At 61.3% G+C, this 22575-nt stretch overlaps 1 protein-coding gene and 1 long non-coding RNA gene across 2 annotated transcripts in view; both read left to right on the top strand.

Annotated features, from left to right (window-relative positions):
- Positions 1–12336: 12336 nt before the first annotated feature.
- COL7A1 (collagen type VII alpha 1 chain) overlaps positions 12337–22575 on the top strand; it is a 28696-nt gene continuing 18457 nt past the window's right edge. The window contains exons 1-35 of the mRNA XM_051627865.1: positions 12337–12421; positions 12524–12704; positions 12782–12941; positions 13042–13135; positions 13221–13379; positions 13555–13718; positions 13817–13946; positions 14038–14160; positions 14764–14949; positions 15613–15732; positions 15854–16000; positions 16135–16251; positions 16327–16476; positions 16703–16831; positions 16913–17059; positions 17212–17337; positions 17436–17552; positions 17638–17760; positions 17833–17979; positions 18060–18188; positions 18268–18414; positions 18597–18716; positions 18819–18965; positions 19043–19179; positions 19259–19385; positions 19471–19614; positions 19695–19855; positions 19962–20009; positions 20142–20168; positions 20527–20619; positions 21379–21432; positions 21674–21742; positions 21834–21938; positions 22284–22310; positions 22457–22510. Of these exons, the coding sequence (XP_051483825.1) occupies positions 12337–12421; positions 12524–12704; positions 12782–12941; positions 13042–13135; positions 13221–13379; positions 13555–13718; positions 13817–13946; positions 14038–14160; positions 14764–14949; positions 15613–15732; positions 15854–16000; positions 16135–16251; positions 16327–16476; positions 16703–16831; positions 16913–17059; positions 17212–17337; positions 17436–17552; positions 17638–17760; positions 17833–17979; positions 18060–18188; positions 18268–18414; positions 18597–18716; positions 18819–18965; positions 19043–19179; positions 19259–19385; positions 19471–19614; positions 19695–19855; positions 19962–20009; positions 20142–20168; positions 20527–20619; positions 21379–21432; positions 21674–21742; positions 21834–21938; positions 22284–22310; positions 22457–22510 (4194 nt within the window). The remainder of the gene's footprint in view (positions 12422–12523; positions 12705–12781; positions 12942–13041; positions 13136–13220; positions 13380–13554; positions 13719–13816; positions 13947–14037; positions 14161–14763; positions 14950–15612; positions 15733–15853; positions 16001–16134; positions 16252–16326; positions 16477–16702; positions 16832–16912; positions 17060–17211; positions 17338–17435; positions 17553–17637; positions 17761–17832; positions 17980–18059; positions 18189–18267; positions 18415–18596; positions 18717–18818; positions 18966–19042; positions 19180–19258; positions 19386–19470; positions 19615–19694; positions 19856–19961; positions 20010–20141; positions 20169–20526; positions 20620–21378; positions 21433–21673; positions 21743–21833; positions 21939–22283; positions 22311–22456; positions 22511–22575) is intronic.
- LOC127388484 (uncharacterized) lies at positions 20139–20541 on the top strand. The gene is made up of 3 exons (XR_007890386.1): positions 20139–20168; positions 20284–20328; positions 20527–20541. It is a non-coding gene; the product is annotated as an uncharacterized LOC127388484 (long non-coding RNA).

The raw sequence follows: 22575 nt of genomic DNA, 5'->3' as shown, positions 1-22575 counted from the left end.
GGGCAGTCTGCTTCCAGAAACACCAGCATCTCACCAGCTCTTAAGGATTTTTCCTTTGTGAACAACCTTCCTGAGCAGTCAGCCTGAGGATCTAAAAGGTGAGGACGAACCCATTCAGGAGTCAAAAGCACTGTTGCTTGGCAAAGACTCTCTTACTCTGAGCCTCGGTGAGGGACTTGGGAAGTGTCACCTGGATTTGGTGCAGAGTTGTCAAGCATTTGGCAGCTGAATCCCTCAGTGCTGAAGGACATGCAGCTCTAATCTCTTTGGCAGGTCTCTTGCTGTTTGAACTGTAGGGGTGCGTTTCTGTTCCTCCACAGGAGCAACCTCAGACCAAGGGAATCCACACCAGGAAATGTCTGGCATAACGGAATTGTCCTACCTCATTGCTTTTCCCAAACCTTGAAAAAGTGAGGCCTTTTGCTGGATGTCTCCCTTCCCCTTCCTGCGGTTTCCGCTGCCCAGTGACGGACAGTGGCAGCGCCAGAGGAGGGAGTTGGAACCATCCCTAGAACAGGGCAATTTCACTGAAACTGGAGATGGCCTGGGTGACCCAATAAATCTGTTTCCTGGCTCCCTGGACAATGTGGGATTGTTTAGCGGGGCTCTTTGACCATTCCAGTTTTCAATGGCTTAAGTGTTTTATTTCACTACTTCACTTGGAAGGTTGGGATCCCATTGGGCTGTGTTGATAAATTTAGTCTGGTGTCTGAATTGGCCTTTGCTCCCTCCCGGTCTGCACGGTGCTGTCTTATCCTCTCCTGGTGCAGCTCCTTCTTTGAAGCTCAATCCCTCCAGCTACCTCTATGCAATTGCTTTCCCTCCCTAACACCTTGGCACTTAATCTCTTGGCTTGGAAGAGAGGAGGATATGGAAAGGAGGATGCTGTGCACATGGTTGTGTTGTGCACTGTTCAAGGCTCTGCAATGTCACCTGCATAGCACTTCAGTCACTTCTTCCACCATAAAATCTAGCAGTGAAAACAGGGAGTGCTTGCTAGAGACCTGTGCTGAGTGCTCCAGGTTTCCATGGTCTCTAGCAGGAAAAGCTGTTGGTACCCCCAGCGTGGGGCTGCAGGGCTGGGGCAGATGCACAGGGTGGATCTGTTTGTGGAGCAGGCAGCACCTTTGATATGTGAGCTGCTTGTTTGGGATCCGGGTGCCTGCCAAGAGAGGGCCCACAGCAGCCAATTGTTGGTAGTTGCCTCACCTGAACTAATTACCCCCCTGGAAAGTACAGTTGATACTAATCGTAGGTGCTGAGCCAAGCCTGTCCTCAGGGAAGCAGGGAACTGCAGAGAGGCTTGGAGCTGTGCCACTCTTTGGTGCCAGAGAGCTTTTGGGAGGAGAGCCTGCAGCCCTCGGGGCCTGCTTCTCTACCCGCTCTCCTGCTGAGGCTGGTGAAAAGTGGCAGTGGGAGAGCAATGGTGAGCAAGGTTTAGAAGACAGGGCAGGAGAAGTGCAGCTCTGCTGGTGTCTCATGTTGCTGGAGCCTCACACTGCTTGGACCTCTTTGGTGCAAGGACTGACCGAGGCATCAGCATGGCCGTGACCTGGGGTCTTTTCCCCTGGCCAGCCCCTGTACAGTGTGGTTAGGTCCAAGGAGGACTGAGTTTTCCTTGTTGTGAAGTGTCACCCAGCAAGGCTGCAGGATTGCTCTGAGGAGGGTGGTACCTGGTGCTTGTCAGACCCACAGGTCAGGTTTGCCCTGCCCAGGCCCTTCTTTACCTTCTGCATCTGTGCACCACCAGGACGTTGTACACCAGGAGAAAGGAATGGTGAGCAGCAATATCCGAACACACATCCAGAACTCCAGTTTCCTACTTGGAAAAGGAAACTGATCATCTAAAGCTTTAGTATATTCATTGGGTGTAAAAGCAAGGGACTAAGGGCCCATCCAGGCCTGACTGCCACCCACAGCCATCCTGGCTGCTACGAGACATGAGGCTGAGCAGGGAAGGCAGCAGGACTTGTCTCCATTGTCTCAGCCCTTTCTTCAAGGGCATGTTGGGAAGGAGGTGAGTCTGAGCCCTGAACACCCTCGTTGAAAGCTGCTTTTCCCCACACACCATCCAAAGAGGATCAGTGGTTCTTACTTTTCCATGCAAGTCTCTGCTTTCCAGCTCTTTCCTGTTACAGCCCCTCCTCAGGGCTCTGAGGTTTTTGATGGGGCTGCTGGGCTGAGGTTTGGCTATGCTGCCCCTTAAGCCCATTGCTGAGATGCCCAGGAAAGCTATTGAAAGGATGGAGGAGGATCTGCCCAGGCTCTTCACCTAGCCAGGAATGGAGAACAGAGCTGCAGACCCAGCACTAGGTTGCTGGGGGTGGCAGTCTAGGGAGGTCCCAACCCTGATCTGTGAGAGCAGGAGGGATTTTTTTTTTGTATAAAGAGGTGTTGATAGGAGTAGTACCTGGCCTGGATCCCTCACTAGGTGCTCTGGAGATGCTGCCTCTGCTCTATGTCCCACCAGTCATTGCTGAGCCTCTGCCATGCTCTGGGACTATTTAAGGCTCTGGACACTGCCTTGGTGTGAGGACTGCCCAGCACAGACAGCACGAGGACGGGGAAGGAAGCCAGATTAAATGCTGTATGACCTGATTTGAGCGAGGCTAATTACATAGTTAAGATACTGAGACATGAGCCTGGCTGGCTGAGCACCCTTCCACGTTTTGCCAAGAGCCTATAGTGCAACACTGAGCATTAGGTTTTTCTGGGTGCTGTGCTGCCCTGCGTGGGAAGGAGGTACTCTTTTCTGCTGTGCGTGTAGCTTTTATTCAGAGCAGGCACATGGATAAAGCTGTAAAAGAAACCTGCTGCTTATCTCTTATTGTTATATTTAGGGAAGAATGAGCTGACTCTTTGGGGGGGATTTTTTTTTTCTTTCTTCCTTTTTTGAGTGTTTGATCTAGGTCATTAAAGTTGTGTTGCTTTGAGATTTAGGGTTTGGTGTATATTCAGCTTCAGAAAACTGTCTTCTGAGCTGCTGGGTACACTTTAGCATTGTACAGATTCATATGTGCTAGAACTGTGACCTCTCCATTGAGACCAAATGGCTCTTGTGCAGTGCCAGTAGCAATCAAGAGGTGGACTTGGTGCTGCTGATGAAACTTGGAGGATGTGATTTCCAGGTAGGGATCTGTGATAATTGCCCATAGACATGGTGAGTGGAGCTGGGGCCTTTCACAGGAGGCTTGGGATGCAGAGGGAGGCTCTAGGAACCAGAGCACCAGATAATATGGCCATGGCAGGTTCCTGCCTCCCTTCACCTGGCATGGAGGATGCCCTGGTGTGCTGAGGGTCTTCCGGGAAGAGATGTGAGAGATGAACAGAGGTGAGAGTGCCCAAATCCTGGGCATCTGGGCTCCACATGGCAGTTCTGCATTTATTTCCACTCCTTCCCTCTGCCTGGCTGCTGCGAGGCTGGAGGTCCCTGCTGCCCCTGGCTGATCTCTGCTGTGGCTCTCTGGCTTCTCATGTTTTGTTTACAGCTGTTCCAGACATGCAGCACTTGGCAGGAGCCCCTATGACATGGGAACACAAGTATCTCTCCCTTGTTTCTGCCTCGCACGCGCAGCGGTGACTCACAGGTGACCTTCCCCCAGCTGTGCTGGGGAGGATGGAGAGGGCTGAGGTCCCAAAGGTCCCAGGCTGGTGACTCCTGAAGGTGGTCGGGAGCCAGAGACAGGCTCCTGTGCTCCTCTCTCCTGGATGGCAATGAGGAGGGGTGCAGAGGTGCTGCAGAGATGTTTTTGGCAAGGAGCTGGAGCTTTGAGAGCCCCGCACCATTGTTCCTCTGGGGACGTGCTGTGTGGGTGCAAACTGTACCCCCACCCTCTGTGGGACCCTCTCCTGGGCTGCTCAGCCTTCCCCTGGAGCTCTGCAGCATCCTGCCCTGTGTCCACCACAACAGCTGCAGAAGTCCTTGCATGAGATGTACGTGGCCACCCACCCCATGCCATCCTGGTGACACAGCCCTCCTGCTCGATGGAGATATGAAGTCATCCTGGGGGGGATCTGGGCAGGGAGGAGTTCCCATGGTGACAGACAGCGATTCACCCGACAGGGCAGGGCGGGTACTTAGTCCTTTTTATTCTTTTCTTTCTGGAGTTGGGCACCCAGCCAAGGAGCTGAAGGAGCAATGGCACAGCCTCGCAGGGGAAAGCCGTGAGGACAAGTCTGGTCTCGTGAACTGCACAAATCCCTCCGGAGCACAGTTCCCCCCACAGCCTGGCTGCCACCACACAGGTAGGGCTGCTCTGGGTGGGGGGCCCGTCCCTGGCTTCCTGACCACCCCAGCTGACTGATGGCCAAATCTTTACCATCCTTCCCATGGACTCTGGCTTCTGTGTTAGACACTCGGGACAGTATCCTACAGCCATTGGAGATGCAGTGCAGGTAGCTGGCAAACCCTGGGCTTGCAAAAGCCCTTCCCTGGAGACTGCAGCATGTCCTGGGCTTTCCAGCAGCACCTACCCCCTTCAGTGCCCCTGCCTGTCCCGGGCAGGGCCCCTGCTGCACCTGGGTGCAGGCTGTGCTGTCCCTCCCCAGCAGAGCCTGTGCCAGCACCCACGGTGCCGCCCCGCACGTCGCCCACCAGCCCTGGGGCTGCCAGCCCTGCTCCCTGCCGCTCCCTTGGGAGTACCGTGTGCGAGGAGCAGCCAAGCCCCACGGAGAGGGGGACAGAGGATCTTTCATGAGCCCTGCCAGAAATGTATATGGAGCTGCAGGTAGTTTGTAGGGAGTTTTGGTGCAGATTGTGAAATGCTTGAATAGAGGCAGAGAGGAAGCATTGAGCAACCGGCCTGTCCTCCCAGCTGCCAGAGCTGCGTCCCAGATGCAAAAGTAGGGGAGTGAGAGCAGGACATGTTGAAAGGGGAGTGAGCAAGGGGCAGCATCTCCCTGGCACAGGAGCTGTGAAATAGCTGGGTCTGGGGAGCTGAGGTGGGCAATCCTCGCGCAGCTCCAGAGCAGGTCCCTCTTGCTGGCTGGCATCCTGCTCTGCCAGGGCTGGCCGTGGCTCAGTCCCTCCACCCACAGCTCAGTGGCTCACGTACAAGCCCTTAGTGACTTATTTTGATCTTTTGGGAAGGTGGTGCCCATTCCCCGCAAACTTTTCTGCAGCAGCAGGATCTTAGACAGTGGTCCAGTGTGCCCCCACTCCCTGTCTTCAGGGCTGGGATAGGGGTCCCTGAGGGCTGCCTCCTTGGACACACCACTGTTCCTCTTGGCAAGGCTCCTCCCCTGGCAATACATCTAACCTGAGCTGCTGCACCTAGGGAGACATTTGCTGTTGCTGTTGGAGGGAGGAACAAATACTCTCAGCCCCATCAAGTTGTATCAACCCTCCATGAGGAGCAGCTTCTTGTAGCACAGCTGGCAGCATCCTGGGAACAGCTCCAGCTTCCCAGGCCTGCACACTGCCTGTTTGCCATTCCCCCTCGCTGCCCAGCAAGCCCTTGCTGAGCATCCCTGCCACTGCCCTGCTGCCCCCGGCACCCACTGTCATCCTGAGCACACTCTTGTGGGGTTTCCCTTCCTGAGAGACCTCCCACAGCCAGGTTAGCCCCCAGCTGGTCCCATGGCCCTGCATACCTTGCTGAGACCTGGGCAGCCACTGTTTCCCAGCCCTGCGAGGGGGAAAAGCTCAGGCTTGGGCAGCAGAGCAGCTCCTGTGTGCTGGGAAGGTGGTGTTGCCTTGCCCATCTACCCTTGCACTGGCTGTTCTGTGCATGGGGTAGGAGGGGTGGGGTAGCCATGGCTTCCTGGTGCTCATCCTGTTCTGATGGGGTGTGGAGGTGCTGCAGGGTTTGGGAGCTGGTGGGCAGCTTCTTCCCATGTGCTGGAAAGTTCCCTGGTGCTGTGGTGTCCTGTGCTCCTGCACACACCCTTGCTTGGCTGCTCCCGTGGTCAAGTCTGATTTGAAGCAGAGAGTGGTGGTACCATCCTGCCTGCGGTGCTGGTGAGTATTCCTGCAAGGTCCCCAGGAGCAGTGCCGGGCTCCTGCATACCCCTCTGGTCCCCTGAAGCTGTGGTGCCCCTTCTGCCCTGCCCCTAGGAGCCAGGTTTGGTACAGAGCAACAGACATCACACGAGGCCAGGAGCACCCCATCCCTGGTGACAGCCCACCTGGCACCCAGCAGGGTCTGAGCTAACCCCTCTGCCTGCAATGCCCTCCTGGATGGACGCTGGTAACTGCGGGAGGCACCTCAGTTTTTGGAGGTAAGACAACCTCCTCACCTCCCCCACAGGGGGAGGGAGGTCGGGTGACCTGGCCTTGCCCTGTCCCGCTCTCCCAGGGCATGGCCACAGGAATGCCACCTTTCACCTCTGCATCCTGCCGCCGGGCCCCGGGCACTGCCCCGCCGGTGTCGCTGGTCCCCGGGGTCCCGCAGGGCGGTGCAGGGTCGGGCTGGGCGGCCCCGGGCGGTGCGGGCGGGCACGGGCTGGCTCAGCCGCCCGGCGTGTGGAGTCACGCTCTGCACAGCGCAGCCCCGGCTCACACATGCCCTGAGCACACACGCCACGGGCTGGCGGCTCTCCCTCGGCTTCTCTTCATCTTCGCCTCCTGCAGGCACCCGGGGGGAAGCCATTCCCCCCTGCTCTGCCAGCCCATGCTCTCACCCTACCCTGGGTTCCCATGTCCCCTTTTGTGCACAAAACCTCGCTGCCCACGTACCTCGTAGCCAGGGCTGGGCCAGGAGCACCTTGATCTGCAGTGCCCCCGGGGCAGGCAAATTGTCTGCCCCTACAGAGAGGCAGGGGTTTCCCTTCTGCAGCCACACGTGCTGGGCTGGCCGAGGCATCTCTAGGGCTCGTGCACCCCATGGGGCTGTCAGCTTGGTGAAAGGCAGTGCTGACCCCATGCAGAGGTGCTGGGGGAGCTTTGCTGCAGCTGGTCCCTGTGTTTCCACCCTTTTCCACATCCTCATCCTCAGGAGCAAGCTGTGCTTGTTTCACACAGCTTGGTCCCCACTGAAGGGGGCTGTGGGTCCGGGAGTGGAGTAGAGCATCCTATGCCTCAATCTGTTGAGAGGCCAGATTCCTGTAGGGTGCACCAGGCTGAGTGGGTGTTTGCTCTGTGCAGCAGGTGGACATGTCACCTTCAGGGACACTTCAGCCCCTGCCTGCACTCTACTTCACTCTTCCTCCCCATGGGTCCCCAGCATCCCATGCCAGCTGCTGTGCAGCCTCCTGGGCATCCCCAGCATCACCCAAAGCTCAGCCACAGGATGCAGTTAATGAAGTTAGCTTGTTAACCAGGGACTCTCAAGCCTCACACAGGGCTGCTGGCTCCTCATCCAACTGTCATGGTCCCCATTGTCACCCTCCTTTTCTGGCATACTGGTCCCGTGCTGTTGCAGAGCCCTGGTGGTGCCTGGTGTTCCCCTCCTGTGCTGTACCTGAGAGCCAGTCTGGCCTCCACAGTCAGGCTGGCCAGGGCTGCTTTCTCCTGCCTGACTCAGCCAAGGGGAAGTCACAACCCTGCAGTGTCACCATTCCCTCCCTGATCCCTATCTGCGTGGACTGCAGGGCCTGGCTAGAGTCCAGTGCAGCTTCGTGAGATGCTGGTCTGTGGCCACGCCAGCAGCAGCCTCCAGACACAACAGTTCATGGGCAGGAAAAACTTCCCATCCCTCCACAGCAGCTGTGGGGAAAGCTGGGGCATGTGCCCTCCCCACAGGGAGCCCTAGCATGGGGGCACAGTGGGCTCAGCTCAACCACAAGCCTGGCTGCAGCAGGACCACTTGCCTCCATCATCCTTCACCCAGCAGACCCTCCCTGCTGCTGCCCCCACAGCCACTGTGGTCCCCACATCCAGGAGCATCCCGCTCACTTTGGGCATCCCCAGAGCTGCTGGGCAGAGAGGGCAGCTTGCCAGTCACAGTTTCACCTTGATGTGACTCTTCGCTTCCTTTTTCCACAGGGCTGTGGTTTTTGGACAGCAGCAGGATTGGGGGGTGCTATGATCTAGATGTCCTTTCCAGCACAGAGGAGCTGGGGATCTGCTGCCTGTTCTTGTGAAGCACACCTCGGGGGGCTGACACAGCTGTTTCCCACCCCACACCTCTTGGGGTAGGTCAGCAGAAGGTAAGGGGTGACCAGTTCTTCACCGTGGCCCATCTCGAGGCCCCTGGGCTTGCTTGGGAGCCCCACAGGGTGGCACAGGGTCCCTGAGTTCATACCATGAGCATAATCCTGGCTCTCTAGTGCTCTCCCCAAGCTCAAGGTTCACAGGACCCTTCTCCAGGATGCTGGAGGTGGGTGGCTGGATGCTGTGGCAGGGAACAAGCAGTAGTTGGTGCTGGGAAACATTCCTGGAGCATGTCCCAACCAGCCCCTGCAGCAGGTTAAGGTTCCCCTCTGGCTCTGGCCAGCTCCTCCTCCCCTCGCCCACCTCAGTGCCAGCCCCCACTGCTCCCCTCCACCTGAAAGGCCCCAAATTTAAGAGGAGATGGAGAGGAGGCATCTCCTTTCCAGCAGCCCAAGAGCTGCCCCATGTATCCCCACTGGCTGGGGGTGCCTACACTGTGCTGGAGTGGGGAGCACTGCTGGACTGCTGCAGAGCCAGGAAACTAAAATCCTATAAGGGTTGTGCTGAGTCCCAGTCTATGCCAGGTCAGAGCTGAAGGCAGCAGCTGTGGGGTGCAGAGAGGGTGGGCAGAGGATGGAGTGTGGGACCCATGGCACTGTGGCTGCAGCTTTGCTCTGCAGCCCAGCACACATCTCACTGTGCCCCGTGACTCATGTTTCCTGCCACTCCACGAGCAGCTGGAACCTCACCTGGGGCTGAAGAAAACAGATTTTCCCACTAAGGCTGCCTGCCTGGCAAACGCTGGGTAGGGAGGGGCTCAGCCCCGGTGCTTCCTGCCTGCTCACTCTCAAACTGGGAGGCTTCTGTCCCTGGGGGTTGCATGACCCACTGCAGGGCTTGAAGCTGGTGCTTCCCCTGTTCCTGCAGCCCAGGGAAGTGTCCTGCAGGAACCAAGATCAGTGGGACCAGGGGAGACAAATTAGGTGTTCTCATGAACTGAGACTTAAAGGGCAGCAGGCTGTGCCATGGCTGGAGTGTTGCATTCAGGGCTGGAGGTGGCATGCACAGGGCTGAGAGGAGCATGGTGCTGGGGTTAGGGTAAGCCCTGCAAGCTTTGGTCAGTGTCAGTGGAGAGGAATCGATGTGCTTTGAGGCCAAGCCAGCTGGGAGATGGGAAATCCCAAGCCTCGGCTGTGGGAATGAAGACCAGTGGTCTGGCTGCCAGCCGGCCAGGCTTGGGAAAGGGCCGACAGCTTTTCGGGATGTTCCCGGAGGGACTGGCGTGCAGCGGCGCGGGGTGGCTGCGTGAGTCACTCGCACCTGGTACTCTTCCCTCCGCCGAGGCAGCACCGACCTGCGCCCGGGGCCGCGGATTCCTTCCCCGGCCCTGGTATGTGGGGGTGGGGAAGAGCTGGGAAACACTGCGGAAGGGGAGGCACTCTGGTTTTGGGGACCCAGCACCCCTGCGTGCTCCCCGCCAGTGCAAGGAGGATGCTGCTGGTGAAACGCTCAAAGTGCTGCTGGGCTGCCCGTGGGGGAGCAGGATTTGGGGGGGACCGCCTTGCACCGGGAGCTGGCCACATTCCTACCGCCGAGGGGGCAGGCAGAGCTCGGGGCACAGCTGCGAAGCATCGCTGCCTCCGCCTGCTGTGCCCGCTGGGCAATGCCGGGCCGCGCCGTGGGGCTGCTCCGCCAGCTCCGGGCCCGGGGCCAGCTGCAGAGCCCTTGGCAGACCCCTCGGCTCCCTGTTTAACGAAGCCCCTCTTCTAATTAGGACAGGCCGCCCTGCCTTCATTAAGTGAGCTTTGGTGGGAGGAGGGTTTGAGGACTGTCCTGACTTGAGGATGCTGGACCCACAGAGCCAGGGTGGACAGGGGGAAATCTGCTGCCACGGTGAAATTTGGAGCCACCTGGTCAGGTTTGGGGGCCTGGGCCTGATGAGAGGAAGGCTAACGAAGAAGAGGGGATGCACTACTTGCTGTCCCTTTAAGAAGAGTGGGGGCACCACCACTCCTCCCCTGCTTAGGAACAGTATGTGCCTGGGAAAGTTGCCTGCAGTCTGCCCTGGAGCATCTTTACTCGATGGCAGGTGGCCCTGCCAGGGACACCCAGCTGTGAGGTGACCCGGGGACCCCCACCATCCCTTCCCTCTCTGCCTGCAGGAAGATGCCCCCGGACCTGCCCGCTGCCCTACCAGGAGCTGGAGGGGAACCCCTGGGCCAGCAGCTGGGAGGGAACAGGTATGTGTGACACTGGGGAGTGCAGGAAGAGCAAGGAGACATCAGAGAGATAGCGTGGGGCACATCCCAGAGTTGTGAGCCAGGGTCAGCACTGGGAGAGGACAGGCACCAGTAAGGAGAATGGGGTATAGCAGGATGTGCCCAAGGAGCAGTCCAGTCCTACAGGGTGCCTTGGGAGCAAGAGACACCCATTGAGAGTAGGGAGCACAGTCTGGGCCAAGGAGGAGCCCCAGGGCACAGACCTGTTGGTCACTGGGTGGGCAGGGGGTGAGGCCAGGGCAGTGTGAGGTGCCTGCCCACCTTGCTGGGCATCCTCTCCCTTTCACCTCTGTCCACCAACTGCAGTCACAAGGCCAGTGGCTTTCCAGCATGTTTCTCCAGCTCTGGGGTGCATCTCTAATCTGCTCAGGTGGCTGCTGGGAGATGGTGTCCAAAGCAGGGCAGGACACCCCACAGCTGGCTTCAGGTCAATCCCTGTACAAGAGCCATGTGTGCTAGGGTCCCACATGATGGGTACCATGAGTTGTGGGTGCAGGAAGGGTCCTGGCTGAGGCCTGGCTGTCCTGCAGCCTTGTGAGAGCTGCACTGGGAGGGGGAGAAGCCCTTCTCCACCACCACTGCTCTTTCTAGGGCTGGTGCTCAGAGCCAGGCTTTAACCCAGAGGGGCCAGGGGCTCGGGTCCCCGTGACTTCTCTGTCCAGCTCTGCCCAAGGCCAGGCAGTGCCCTGAGGTCCCTGGGGACACATTTCCCCAAGAGGGATGAAGGTGTGTGGTTGACTCCTGGCTGGCAGGTCCCAGAGCGGTTCACCACATTCCTGGGATGTGGAGGACAGAGATTCTGGATCGAAAACTGTCTTGGGTTTCACCAGAGCCTGCTGCACCGAGGTCTCCATGGCAAGCCCAGCAGAAACCCTTCCCGGGGGTCCAGCTCCCTCTTGCCTCAGCCCCTGCCCGGCCTGCAGCCGGCGCGGGAGCCAGAGGTGGCATTTTAGGTGGGAAAAGCCCGAAAAGCTGCTTTTCTTTCCTCTCCGGGAAGCGGGTGGGAAAAAGTCTTTTTTGGGGGGGCCGGTCTGGGCGGGAGCCGCAGCGCTCCCGCTCCCCCCCCCGGCACCGCGCTCCGGGCCGCCCCCAATAAAGGGGCGGGAGCGCCGGGGGCCGCTCCGCGCCGGCACCGCCTGCACCCGGCTGGGCTGGGAACGGCGGGGAACGGCTCGGCACGGCTCGGTGCAGCCCCGTGGGGGGTTGTGGGTGAGTGCGTGCGGCAGGGGGGTGGGGGGCTGCGGCAGGGGTCCCGCTTCGGACGGGCGGCTGCAGGGCAGCAGCGAGGGACACCGGTGGGCGCCCGCCCGCCCTCTGCAGCGGCTGCCCGGGTCCCACCTCCTGGGTTCGGCTGCGCTTGGGTTGAGACCCGGCGTAGCCATCGCAGTGGTGCCTGGCCGGGTGCCCCCCCCGCACCTAGCTTGGGGCTAGAGGGCAGGGTCGCCCACCCTGGGTTCCAGTTTTCGGTACCCTTGCTGGAGCAGGGGACCCCCTGCTGGGGGTCCGGTGAGCAGGAGCAGCCGGGGTGAGCCGGTGCCGAGGCTTGGAGCAAGCAGGCAGGAGGCAGCGGGAAGGGCTTGTGAAGGCAGAGCCCGCACACACCCTGCACCGGGGCTGGCAGCCTCCCGCACGGCTCCCCCAGGCAGCAAACGGGACCGCGGGGCAGAGCTGGCACGGCTCAGCTGCGGGGGCTGGAGCAGGGCCAGGCAGTAGCTGCCACTGGACACACACGCGACCGTGGCACTACTGCTGGCATGTGCCCTGCTGTGGGGCACCCAATCGGTGGTGGACATCTGGCCAGACACAGGTTAGCTGCTGCCCTCCCGGTGCTTTTCAGTGAGCTGCTGGACCCTCTGGCATAGGGGATGTGTGGTAACATGGCTGGGCACAGCCCTGCTCCTGCCCTGGCCCGAAATGGGGGCTCTCCCACTGCGGGGTGCCAGCAGTGGTGCCTGGAGTGGTGCTGACACCCTGCCGTCCCTCTGGGAATGGTAGTGGTAGCAGCATCCTCTCCCTTAGGCTCCCATGATGAGCAGCTGGCTGCTGCTCCTCGCTGCCCTCACTGTGTTTCTGGGCCCCAAAGCCACCACGGCGCAGAAGAGGAGCCAAGGTGGGTGCTGAACGCGGGGTGCTCATGCTGGGGGGCAGGGGGGCCCAGCAGCACCTGGATCTGTTGTCGGTCCATGCTCTGAGCACCATTGCACCCTGACAGCGGTGTGTGAGGACGTGCTGGAGGCCGACATCGCCTTCCTGGTGGACGGCTCGTCCAGCATTGGCAGGAACAACTTCCGTGCCATCCGTACCTTCATGGATGAGCTGGTGGGGCCCTTCGTGCAGGCAGTGGGTGAGAAGGCCGTGCGCTTCGCCGTGGCGCAGTACAGCGATGAGCCGCGGTGAGCCCTGGGGAGAGGGCCTGCGGGGTGGTGGGGTGGCAGGGCTGGAAGGTGACATGTCCTCCCATTCCCCCCAGAGTGGAGTTCTCCTTCTCCCAGTACACTGACGGCATGAGTGTCCGGAGGGCCATCCAGCAGCTGAGCTACAAGGGAGGCAACACTCGGACCGGTGCTGGTTTCCGTTACATTGCTGACAACTTTTTTGGCCCCACACAACTTCGACCTGGGGTCCCCCGGGTACGTGCAGGGTGGTGGCCCTGGGGACACCTGAGTGGGAGATGCAGCGGGTCTGCAGGGCTTGGGCTGGTTCTTACAGCTCTCTCCTGTCCTCACACAGATCTGCATCCTCATCACGGATGGCAAGTCCCAGGATGATGCTGAGGGGCCGGCAGCAAAGCTGAAGAGTCAGGGCATCAAGATCTTCTCTGTGGGTGAGCAAGCCTTTGGGTCTGGGCGAGCGGTGCTCCCACTGGGCTCAGGGTCCCTGCCCTCACCCATCATCTCCATCCCTGCCAGGAGTCAAGAACGCTGACCACAAGGAGCTGATTCGTGTGGCCTCAATGCCCACCGATGCTTTCTTCTTCTACGTTGGTGACTTCAAGCTGCTGGGGACACTGGTGCCACTGATGACACGCAGGGTGTGCACAAGCGTCGGGGGTACCCTGCGCCCACTGGGTATGGGCCGCCACCCTCCTCCTTGTGGGGTGCAGGTGTACCATTCGCACCTCTCCTCCCCAAAACGCCCTCCCTGGCCATCCTGTTCCACTGAGCATGTGGCTTTGCTGCCCTGGGAAGCTCTCCTTACTGCCCCACACACCCTGGAGCTGACGGCTCCTGTGCTCCCCTGCAGATGGGCCAAGCCACGCTGGCCCTTCCAACCTGGAGATCCTGGAGCAGGGCCTCAACCAGCTGCGGATCCGCTGGACGGCAGCCAGCGGCCCTGTCACTGGCTACCGGCTGCAGCATGTGCCGCTGACGGGGCTGGGGCAGCCAGTCGTGGCAGAGAGGCAAGAGGTGAGCGCTCCTTGCTGCCTGCCTGGGGTCCCCGAGGGTCCCCAGTGGCTGCACGTGTGGCCTTGAGACAGCAAGAGGTTGACCCTGTCCCTTCCTAGGTAAGCCTGGGGCCACGGGAGACCAGCGCTGTGCTGCGGGGGCTGCGCACGGGGACAGAGTACCTGGTCACTGTCACTGCCCAGTACGCCAACAGCATCGGCGAGTCTGTGTCCAGCCGAGCGCGCACCCGTGAGTGTCCCTGCCCATGGGGATGGGGACACGGGCAGGCACTGGGTGCCCATGGGGAAGCAGGCTCATCCCTGGCTCTGTGTACCCCCAGAAAGCCGCACCAGCTCCGTGCTGGATTTCCGTGTGGTGGAAGCTGGACCAACCTTCCTACGGCTGGCCTGGCAGCCGGGACCTGAGACCCCCCAGGGCTATGGCCTCAGCTACGCTGTGAAAGGTGAGGGTATGGTCCTGCCTGGGTCCCCTGCCTTTGTGCAGCCCTATGGGCTGGTGGTGGCAGGGCCTTGCATGGGCATGCATGCCTGGTGGGGTACATGCATGGGGGGATGCAGGGGTCTGTTCCAAGAACCCCACAGTGTGTGCATGGGTGCCTTCACTTGCAGTGACCAGCGCTCACGTGCAGGCTGTGGGGCACGTGTGTGTGGAGACAGCATGTGTGCTCTTGCACCCAGAGGTTTTGGTGTTCAGGGCTTGGGGGTGTGCTTGGGTGCACACAATAGCTGGGGGTCGGTGTGCACCCCCACCTGGGGCTGGGAGTGCAGGTGTGTGTGTGCCCCTACTGTTGTTGCATGTGGGGGGCGGGTGGCAGACCCCTGTCCCAGCTGGGCGCCAGGCTGGAGCCGTGCACCTGGCAGCCTCTCCCTGGCCCCGGGCTCTCCGGTGGGTGCCCCTTTCCTGGCTGCCATCCCAGCCTCTCCCAGCCTCTCCCACCCCTGGCACTAGCTGGCATCCCTGGGGCAGGATGCCGGCCTGTGGACACCCCTTCCCTGCCGGGTCTGGCGTGTGCCGTGCCCGCTCCCACCTCATGCTTCTTCCCCAGGAGCAGCCCAGGGGGAGGAGAAGAGCCTGGGGGCCAGTGCTCAGTCGGCCACTCTCAGCAACCTGCGCCCTGACACAGAGTACACGGTGATGCTCCGACCCTTATACACGCAGCAGCAGCCTGCTGTCCCTGTCACCCTCACCGCCAGGACACGTGAGTACTGCACCCAGCCCTGGGCACAGCCAGGTACCGGGATGGGATCTCAGCACAGGGAAACCCCCCATGCCCTACTGCCTGGCCTGTTGCTGCTTCGGGGGGTGGGGTTGGAGACGGGGGTGAGCACAACTACAAGGTGATGCTCTGAGTCCCAAAAGGTGTTCCCGGAAGGGGTGCAGTGCTGTGTGCCCACCCATCTCCTCCAAAGCCTACTGGGAGTGTTTCCGCTGGAGCTTTCCCCACGTGACACAAAAATGTCAACTAAAAAAATGCAGAGGTTTTGGGTTTTTTTAATAAATCCTAGCACCACGCTTGCTGGGAGGAAAGCGCAACTTCCACGAGGGTGGTGAAAAGCGTCTCTGGGCTGAGGCCCCGGGGCAACACCTTTTCAAGCCTCAGATTTTGGCAAACTGATACCTTCAGCTGCCCCAGGCAGCCTTAACCCAAAGAAAGTATTTAAGGCATTAAGAGGAAGGTGTCTGAGCTCCAGTTTGCTGGGGCTGGGGTGCTTTGAAGGAGCCGCCTGAGCACAGGCTGCACTCGGTGACCTCTGTGTGTTTCAGCATCTGTGAGCAGGGACAAGGGGGCTTTACCCCACCCCCTAGACCAGGCAGGTTCGCAGATGAAGGTACTTCCTGCTGTCCCCTGCCCTGCTTTCCCATGGGGAATGCAATGGGTACCTCTCACCCGCAGGGCGTCCTGTGGGTGTGCAGCACCTGGCTGTCCACAACGTCTCAGCACAGAGCATGCTGCTGGCCTGGCAGCCTGTCGGTGGTGCCAGTGGCTACCGGCTCTCCTGGGAAACCCTCACAGGTAAGTGCCCATCCCAGAGCTTGCACCCCTTCTGCCAGTGGCCCCAGGGAGGAGGGGCAGGAGGGGAATGGTAGCACCAGCTGCCTGGACCTCCAAGGACCTGCTGCACCACTTCTCACAGGGCAGGACAGGCACAGGGTGGACCTGGATGCTGGGAGGACTTCACACACACTGGGGGGGCTGCAGCCCAACACTGACTACGTGGTGACGGTGGCCCCGCTCTTTGAGCAGCTGGAGGGGCCCGTGGCCACTGTCCGGCAAAGGACGGGTAGGTGGCAGGTACGGGTGGTGCCGTCCCACTGCTGGCCTCTGGCTCTCCCCACTGTGCTGTATGTGGGGGCCAAGGACATGCTGGTGGCAGAGCAGTGTGGGGCAGTCTGACCCACAGGATCCCTCTTGCAGAGGCAGCTGTGGAGCAGACACTGCGGACCAACATCCTAGGCCCCACGTCCATCCAGGTGCTCTGGACCAGCACTCGTGATGCCCGTGGCTACCGCCTGGAGTGGAAGAGAGCCACAGGTAGGCTTGGGGTGCCCCTTGTCCCCCACAGACTCCCTGTGCCAGCAACTGGTGGTGACCTTCTGCTCCTTGCAGGACCAGAGCCCCCCAGGACAGTGTCACTCCCCAGCAGTGCCAACACCTACCAGCTGACAGGGCTGCAGCCGGGCACCGAGTACCGCATCACCCTCTACACTCTCTACGATGGTGGGGAGGTGGCCACCCCTGTCACCACCTTCCAGACAGGTGAGTGTTTTGCTATGGGTCCCCTGGGTTGTCCCGCACCCTCCCAAGCCATGGAGATGGAGGCAAGTCCCACATGGCATTGCTCACCCTGGCATCCCCCTTGACCTGCAGCTCTCTGGCCATGGCCCAACGTGAGAATGGGGGCTGTGCTGTCCAGGCTGTGTGGCTCCAGCTGTGCTGCTCCAGCTGTGCCACTCCAGCTGTGCCTCACCACGTCCCCTTGCAGGTGTGGATGTGCCCGTGGGCACCGTGTCAGACCTGCGGTTTGTTGAGGAGTTGGGCAGGCAGGTGCGGCTGGTCTGGACTGGTGTCCTTGGTGCCACTGAGTACAAAGTGGTGGTGCGCAACAACCAGGGTGAGCCTGCAGGAATGGGTGGCACCTGGGGGACCCTGGCCAGCTGGCACCAAGGGTCCACAGCTGTCCCCCTCCTGGCAGATGGTACAGAGAGGACAAGACGTGTCCCGGCCAGGCAGACGTGGCTGGAGCTGGGTGACCTCCAGGAGGGTATCACCTACCTGGTGCGTGTCTCGGCACTAGTGGGTGGCCGGGAGGGCGGTGCTGCCACGCTCACTCTCCGCCTCAGTAAGTCCATCTCAGGATTTGGCTCCAGGGCTCCTGGTACTCTGTTATCCTTCCTTGCGTGCATTTGTCCTCTATCCCTCCCACAAGCCCTTGGGGTGCTGGGGTGGCCATGGGGCCCCTCTGGTGACTCCACGGTGCTGTGGGTGGTGCAGAGTACCCAGTGGTAGGCAGCATCTCAGAGCTGCGGGTGACGGAGGCCGGTCCCAGCCAGCTACGGGTCACCTGGCGAGGGCTGCCAGGCGCCGGGAGGTACCTGCTGACATGGCGAGGCAGCAATGGTGAGTGTGGGGACCACAGGAGGCTGTGGTGGTAGTGCCAGAGCCCTTCCCATCCTGGCCATCTCTCCTAGGTCAGGAACAATCCCGTGTCCTCCCAGCCAACCTCACTGCCTTCACCATCGAGGGGCTGCGTGCTGGCATCCTCTACACCATCGGTGTCTCAGCCATTGTGGATGGCCGCGAGGGCAGCCCCGTCACCGCCACAGGGCGGATAGGTGAGGTGTCCCCGCACCTGCCAGTGCTGGCTGGTGCTGCTTGCAGTGAACCCAGGTGACAGTGGCCCTATTGGTGTCACAGCAGGACAGCAGGTGGGAATGGTGTCCCAGCTGGAGGTGCAGGCATCCAGGAACAACGTTGCCCGCATCACCTGGGTTGGCGTGCCGGGAGCCACTGCCTACCGCGTGGTGTGGAGCCGCAGGGACGGTACTGTGGGAAGGGGATAGGGATGGGCTGCAGGGGCAGCGGGATGGGGGCTGACACTGTGGCCCTTGGCAGGAGGCACAGAGAGTAGCCAACGGGTTCCTGGCCACACCAGCTCCTTTGACATCCCTGACCTGGAGGGAGGCGCCTCCTACACCGTGAAGGTGACAGCACTCATTGGCAACCGGGAAGGCAACCCTGTCTCTATTGTTGTCACCACTCGTGAGTGCCGGGGTGGGGGGTGGTGCCCCAGGGTGATGCTGGGAACCCCTGCCCCTAACCGCTGTCCCTCTGCCCCACAGCAGAGGCAGCCCTGCTGCCCCCAGTCAGCAGCTTCCAGGTGACAGAGGCTTCAGAGCACCACCTGCGCCTGGCCTGGGTGCCGGCAGCTGGCAGCACCGGGTACCGTCTGGTCTGGCGCCTGGCTGAGGGTGAGCATGGCCAACTGGCAGCCCTGCTTCCCTGCTAGCCCCCACCCCACACCCCCTCACCCCTCTTTCCTCCCAACAGGGGGTCACCAGCACAGCCAGCAGCTCCCAGCCACTGTCAGCTCCTATGACCTGGCTGGACTGGAGCCGGGCCGGCGCTACCACATCAGCATCACTAGCCTGGCTGGTGGCCGGGAGAGCAAGCCAGCCACCATCACTGCCATCACTGGTAAGGGGCAGTGTGGGGCCAAGGGGACATTGGACTCCCGGGCCAGGGCTGGAGCCCACTGGGGCACATGGGGACTGGGCTATCCCACCCTTGGGCTGGGGAAGGTGATGGGTGGGGAGCCAGGAGCAGGGTGAGGGCTGCCCCATGGGGCCAGGACACTCTTTCCTCCTCCTTCTTGGCAGCTGCCCAAGCCCGCGTCACCAGCTTGCGGGTGACAGAGGTGCGGAGAGACTCGGTGACGCTCACCTGGACCCCTGTCCCTGGCGTCTCCAGCTATGTCCTTTCCTGGAGTCCCCCTGCAGGTGAGATGGGCAGGTGGCACTGGGACAGGTGGCTCTGGGATGGGAGTCAGTGTCCCCCCAGGGGCTTGCTATCCCCCCCTGACTCTGTCCCCTGGGCGGCAGCTGGGGGGGAGACGGGACGGACAGTGCCCGGTGCTGCCAGCTCCCTGCAGGTCTCTGGGCTGCGCCTGGGCCAGCGCTACACCTTCACCCTCCGCCCGCTCCTGGGGAGCACGCCGGGTGCAGAGACCTCGGTCAGCGAGCGCACGGGTATGATGGGGATTCTACAGGGCTGGGCTGGGCTTATCTCCGCTCCAGTAGCGACTTAACCCCTTCCCTGCCCACAGTCTGCAGGGATGCCCGCGGTGACATCGTCTTCCTGGTGCACGGCACCCGCGACAGCTCCGCAGGCGCTGATGCTGTCCGCACCCTCCTCTCCAACACCGTGTCTGCCCTGGGGCGCCTCGGCCCTGAAGGCACCCAGGTAGGCTCTGCTGTGACAGTGGGGTGTCTGGGGGACACAGGGGGGTGGTGGTGCCTACAGCTCCCCCGTGCCCTGGCAGGTGGCCCTGGCTACTTACAGCTACCGCAGCCTGCCCTGGCTGCTCCTCAACCGCTCCAGCGACCTGCCCGCCGTGCTGGAGCAGATCCGCACCATGCGCTACGAGGAGCCCAGCGGCAATGCCATCGGTGAGGAGCTGCACTGGGGGCTGGGAGAGCGGCTGGTGGGACCCTGCTGACTGCCCCCCTCCTCCCTCTCCTTCTCCCTCCCCAGGGGCAGCCATCACCTTCGCCAGGACCTACCTGCTGAGCCCTGGTGCAGGACGCCGGCCCAGCGTGCCAGCGGTGCTGGTGGTCCTGGCCGACAGCCCCTCCGGGGATGATGTCATTGCTGCAGCCAGGGATGTCAAGGCTGGGGGTGAGGAGGGATGGGAATCCAGCAGGTTGTGTGGGGAGGGGGCTGCATCCTGCAGGGTGCTGAGGGTACTCCTGTCTCAGGAGTCCGGGTGCTGGCAGTGGGCTTGGAGGGGGCAGACCGGGAGCAGCTCCAGCGCGTGGTCACTGGTGAGGACCCACGGTACATCTACCACGGTGGTGGCACCCTGGCTGAGCTGGAGGGAGAGCTCACTGACGACCTCTGCACCATCATCTCCACCAGGGTAAGGGCTCAGGTTCCCTGGGCGCTGGGGAGTGGGGATCAGCCCTATAGGGCGCCAGGGGTTTCTCCTACCCCTGTGTTCACGTGGCCTCACCTTGTCTTGCCAGCCAGAGCCAGAGCCAAAGCCGAAGCCCTGCACTGTGCAGTGCCCCAAGGTGAGCATCCCCATGCCATGTTGTGCTGTGCTGCCAGGGCTCAGGGACCCCCAGGCTTGCCAATGGCAGCAGCATAGTGGGGAGCTGAGCTCGGGGTACAGCCTCTCACCCATTCCCTCTGTCCTTTTGAAGGGTGAGAAGGGGGACCGTGGTGAGACGGTGAGTGTTTTGGTGTGTTCCCCACAAATGGTGGCTCTGGTGCAGGGCTGCATCCTGCCAGACCCTGCTGATGTCAGCCCACAGGGGATGTTCACATCTGGCTTTGTCTCTGCAGGGACCACAAGGACGTACAGGGCAGCCAGGACCCCGTGGGGAGCCGGTAATGTCCAGATGGGGGGCAAGTCCCTCCCAGGGAGCAGCAACGTAGTCCCTTTTTCTCTTTGTCCCCATGTCTCCTTGTCTTGCTGGCCCGTGGGTGTGGGGCAGCGACAATGTTTAGTCTTGTTGCAGGGGCAAATGGGGAACGTCCCTTGGCCACTACCTGCCACCCAGTCCCTTCTATCCACTGTCCCTCTAGGGTCGCCATGGGCTGCCTGGCCCTCCGGGACACCCGGGGCCACAGGGTCTGCCAGGAGAGATTGTTGAGCGGCCTGGCAAGAAGGGGGACAGGGTGAGTATCTCCAGTCCCCTCACCTACACATCCCAGGGTCCCTGGGTACAGGGGCCCAGCCACACTGGGGCCTCTCTCTGCCCCTCATCCCCCCTTCTCCTCACCCAGGCTGGAAGGGGGATCCCTTTGGGGAGCCCCAGTCCAGTCCTATGCTGCCCCCTCTCACCCCAGCTTGACGTGGGGGAAAGGCTCCGCTGCACCCGGCTCTGCCATGGGGCTCTACTGGGTGCTCAGCTCCAGGACCAGCACTGCCTGGGGCACTGGAGGAGTCCAGCAGTGCCAGGATGTGCTGGGTGTTGGTGTGATGCTCCCCTGTCCTGCAGGGATTCCCTGGAGCTGCTGGGACACCGGGAAGCCCTGGCCGTCCCGGGAACCCTGGATCACCTGGCCAGCCAGTGAGTGGAGGTGTCTCCCTGGGCTTGCTGCTTCCCATCTCCCTGCCTGCCCTGCCTGGCCCTGAGCCAGCCTCTGCTTACCTTTTTGCCTATGCTGGGGTGGTCTCTGTAGTTGGCAGAGTCACTGCTGTCCCCAGCTTGTGCATCCCAGGCCAAGTGTACTGGGTAGGGACTGTCCATCCCTGTTTTGGCTGGAGTCCCCATCCCATCCCCACTCTCCTGGCTGGCAAGGACACATTCACCTCCTGAGCTGTTTTTTTCCAGGGCATCCCTGGACCCCGAGGGGATCCTGTGAGTATGGCCCCATCCCTCCCTAGTTCCATTCCCCTCCTGTACCCCCCTCACTCTCATCTTTTTTTCCCAGGGGCCACAAGGACAGACAGGGCTTTCTGGCCCAAAGGGGGAGAAGGGCGAGCCGGTAGGTGATGGGCATGGGGCTGTCCCACGGGTGTTCCTGGGGAGCTGCAAGGACCCCAATGGCCACATCACAGCCCCTGGCACCTTCTGGCACTCTGCCTCTGGGTGATCCCAGGGTCTCCCTGTCTCCCTGTCTCCCTGCCATACCCCTGGCCTCACAGTGGCTCCGTAGACCCCATCCTGCAATGGGGACACAACAGGGCACGTGAGGATACTGATTTTTCCTCCCTCTCCTCATTCAGGGAGAGCCCAGGGTGATCATAGATGGAGAACAGGGAATTCCAGGCAGGAAAGGGGAGCCAGGTGTGCCGGTAGGTCTGAGGGTCGTGATGCCTGTGGGTCTCCACCAGCACCCCCAGCCTGTGCCACAGCCCCAGCTGACAGAGCGTCTCTGTCCTCCAGGGCAGCCCCGGCATCCCTGGGACTCCTGGCCCACGGGGACCTTTTGGAGATGCAGGCCCCCCCGGTCCCATGGGGCCACCAGGACCTCCAGGAGAGTTTGTGAAGGTATGTCCCCTCTGATGCTGCATGGGGACAGCTGGGGGAACACGTGCACAGACAGACTGAGGGACAGGCAGCAGCTTGGAGCTGCTCTCTCACGCGATGCTCTGGGTCCCGCTCGTGGGCTGTTGTCCCCACCAGCTGTTGTCCCCTCCCACTGTGCCCAGTGCACACATACACGTTCCTGAGCTGTTGCTGGTACTGGTCAGCGTGGGAAGAGGTACATGGCATGCACATATCCTGATATCACTGAACATGGGTTCATCCAGCACAGCCCCTTTCCATTCAAAGGGGCACATGGAGAGTGCAGACCTGCCCTTAACCTGTTGGGTTTTTTTTTTGCTCTTGCAGGGGGAAAAAGGTGACCGAGGGGAGAGGGTGAGTGGCTCTGCATTTCCCTGTCTCCTCTATCCTCTGGGATAAGGGTCCAGTAGGTGCCTGTGGGTACTGCAGCCCCCCCAGGATGCTGGGAAGGACTGAGCCCCCCAGGGCCATTATGCAGGAGCTAACACCTGTCTCTGCAGGGCCCCCCTGGACTGGTGGATGGAGCAGTGCCTCGAGGGGAGCCTGGCCCACCGGTGAGTTCAGCCCCTGGGCCAGAGGGGATGGCAGAGGGGAGAAGGGCTGCAGTTGCCATGTGTCC

This window comes from Apus apus, chromosome 9 (assembly GCF_020740795.1).
Source record: "Apus apus isolate bApuApu2 chromosome 9, bApuApu2.pri.cur, whole genome shotgun sequence".
Classification (NCBI taxonomy): Eukaryota; Metazoa; Chordata; class Aves; order Apodiformes; family Apodidae; genus Apus; species Apus apus.
This window is presented reverse-complemented; position numbering and strand designations above follow the sequence as displayed.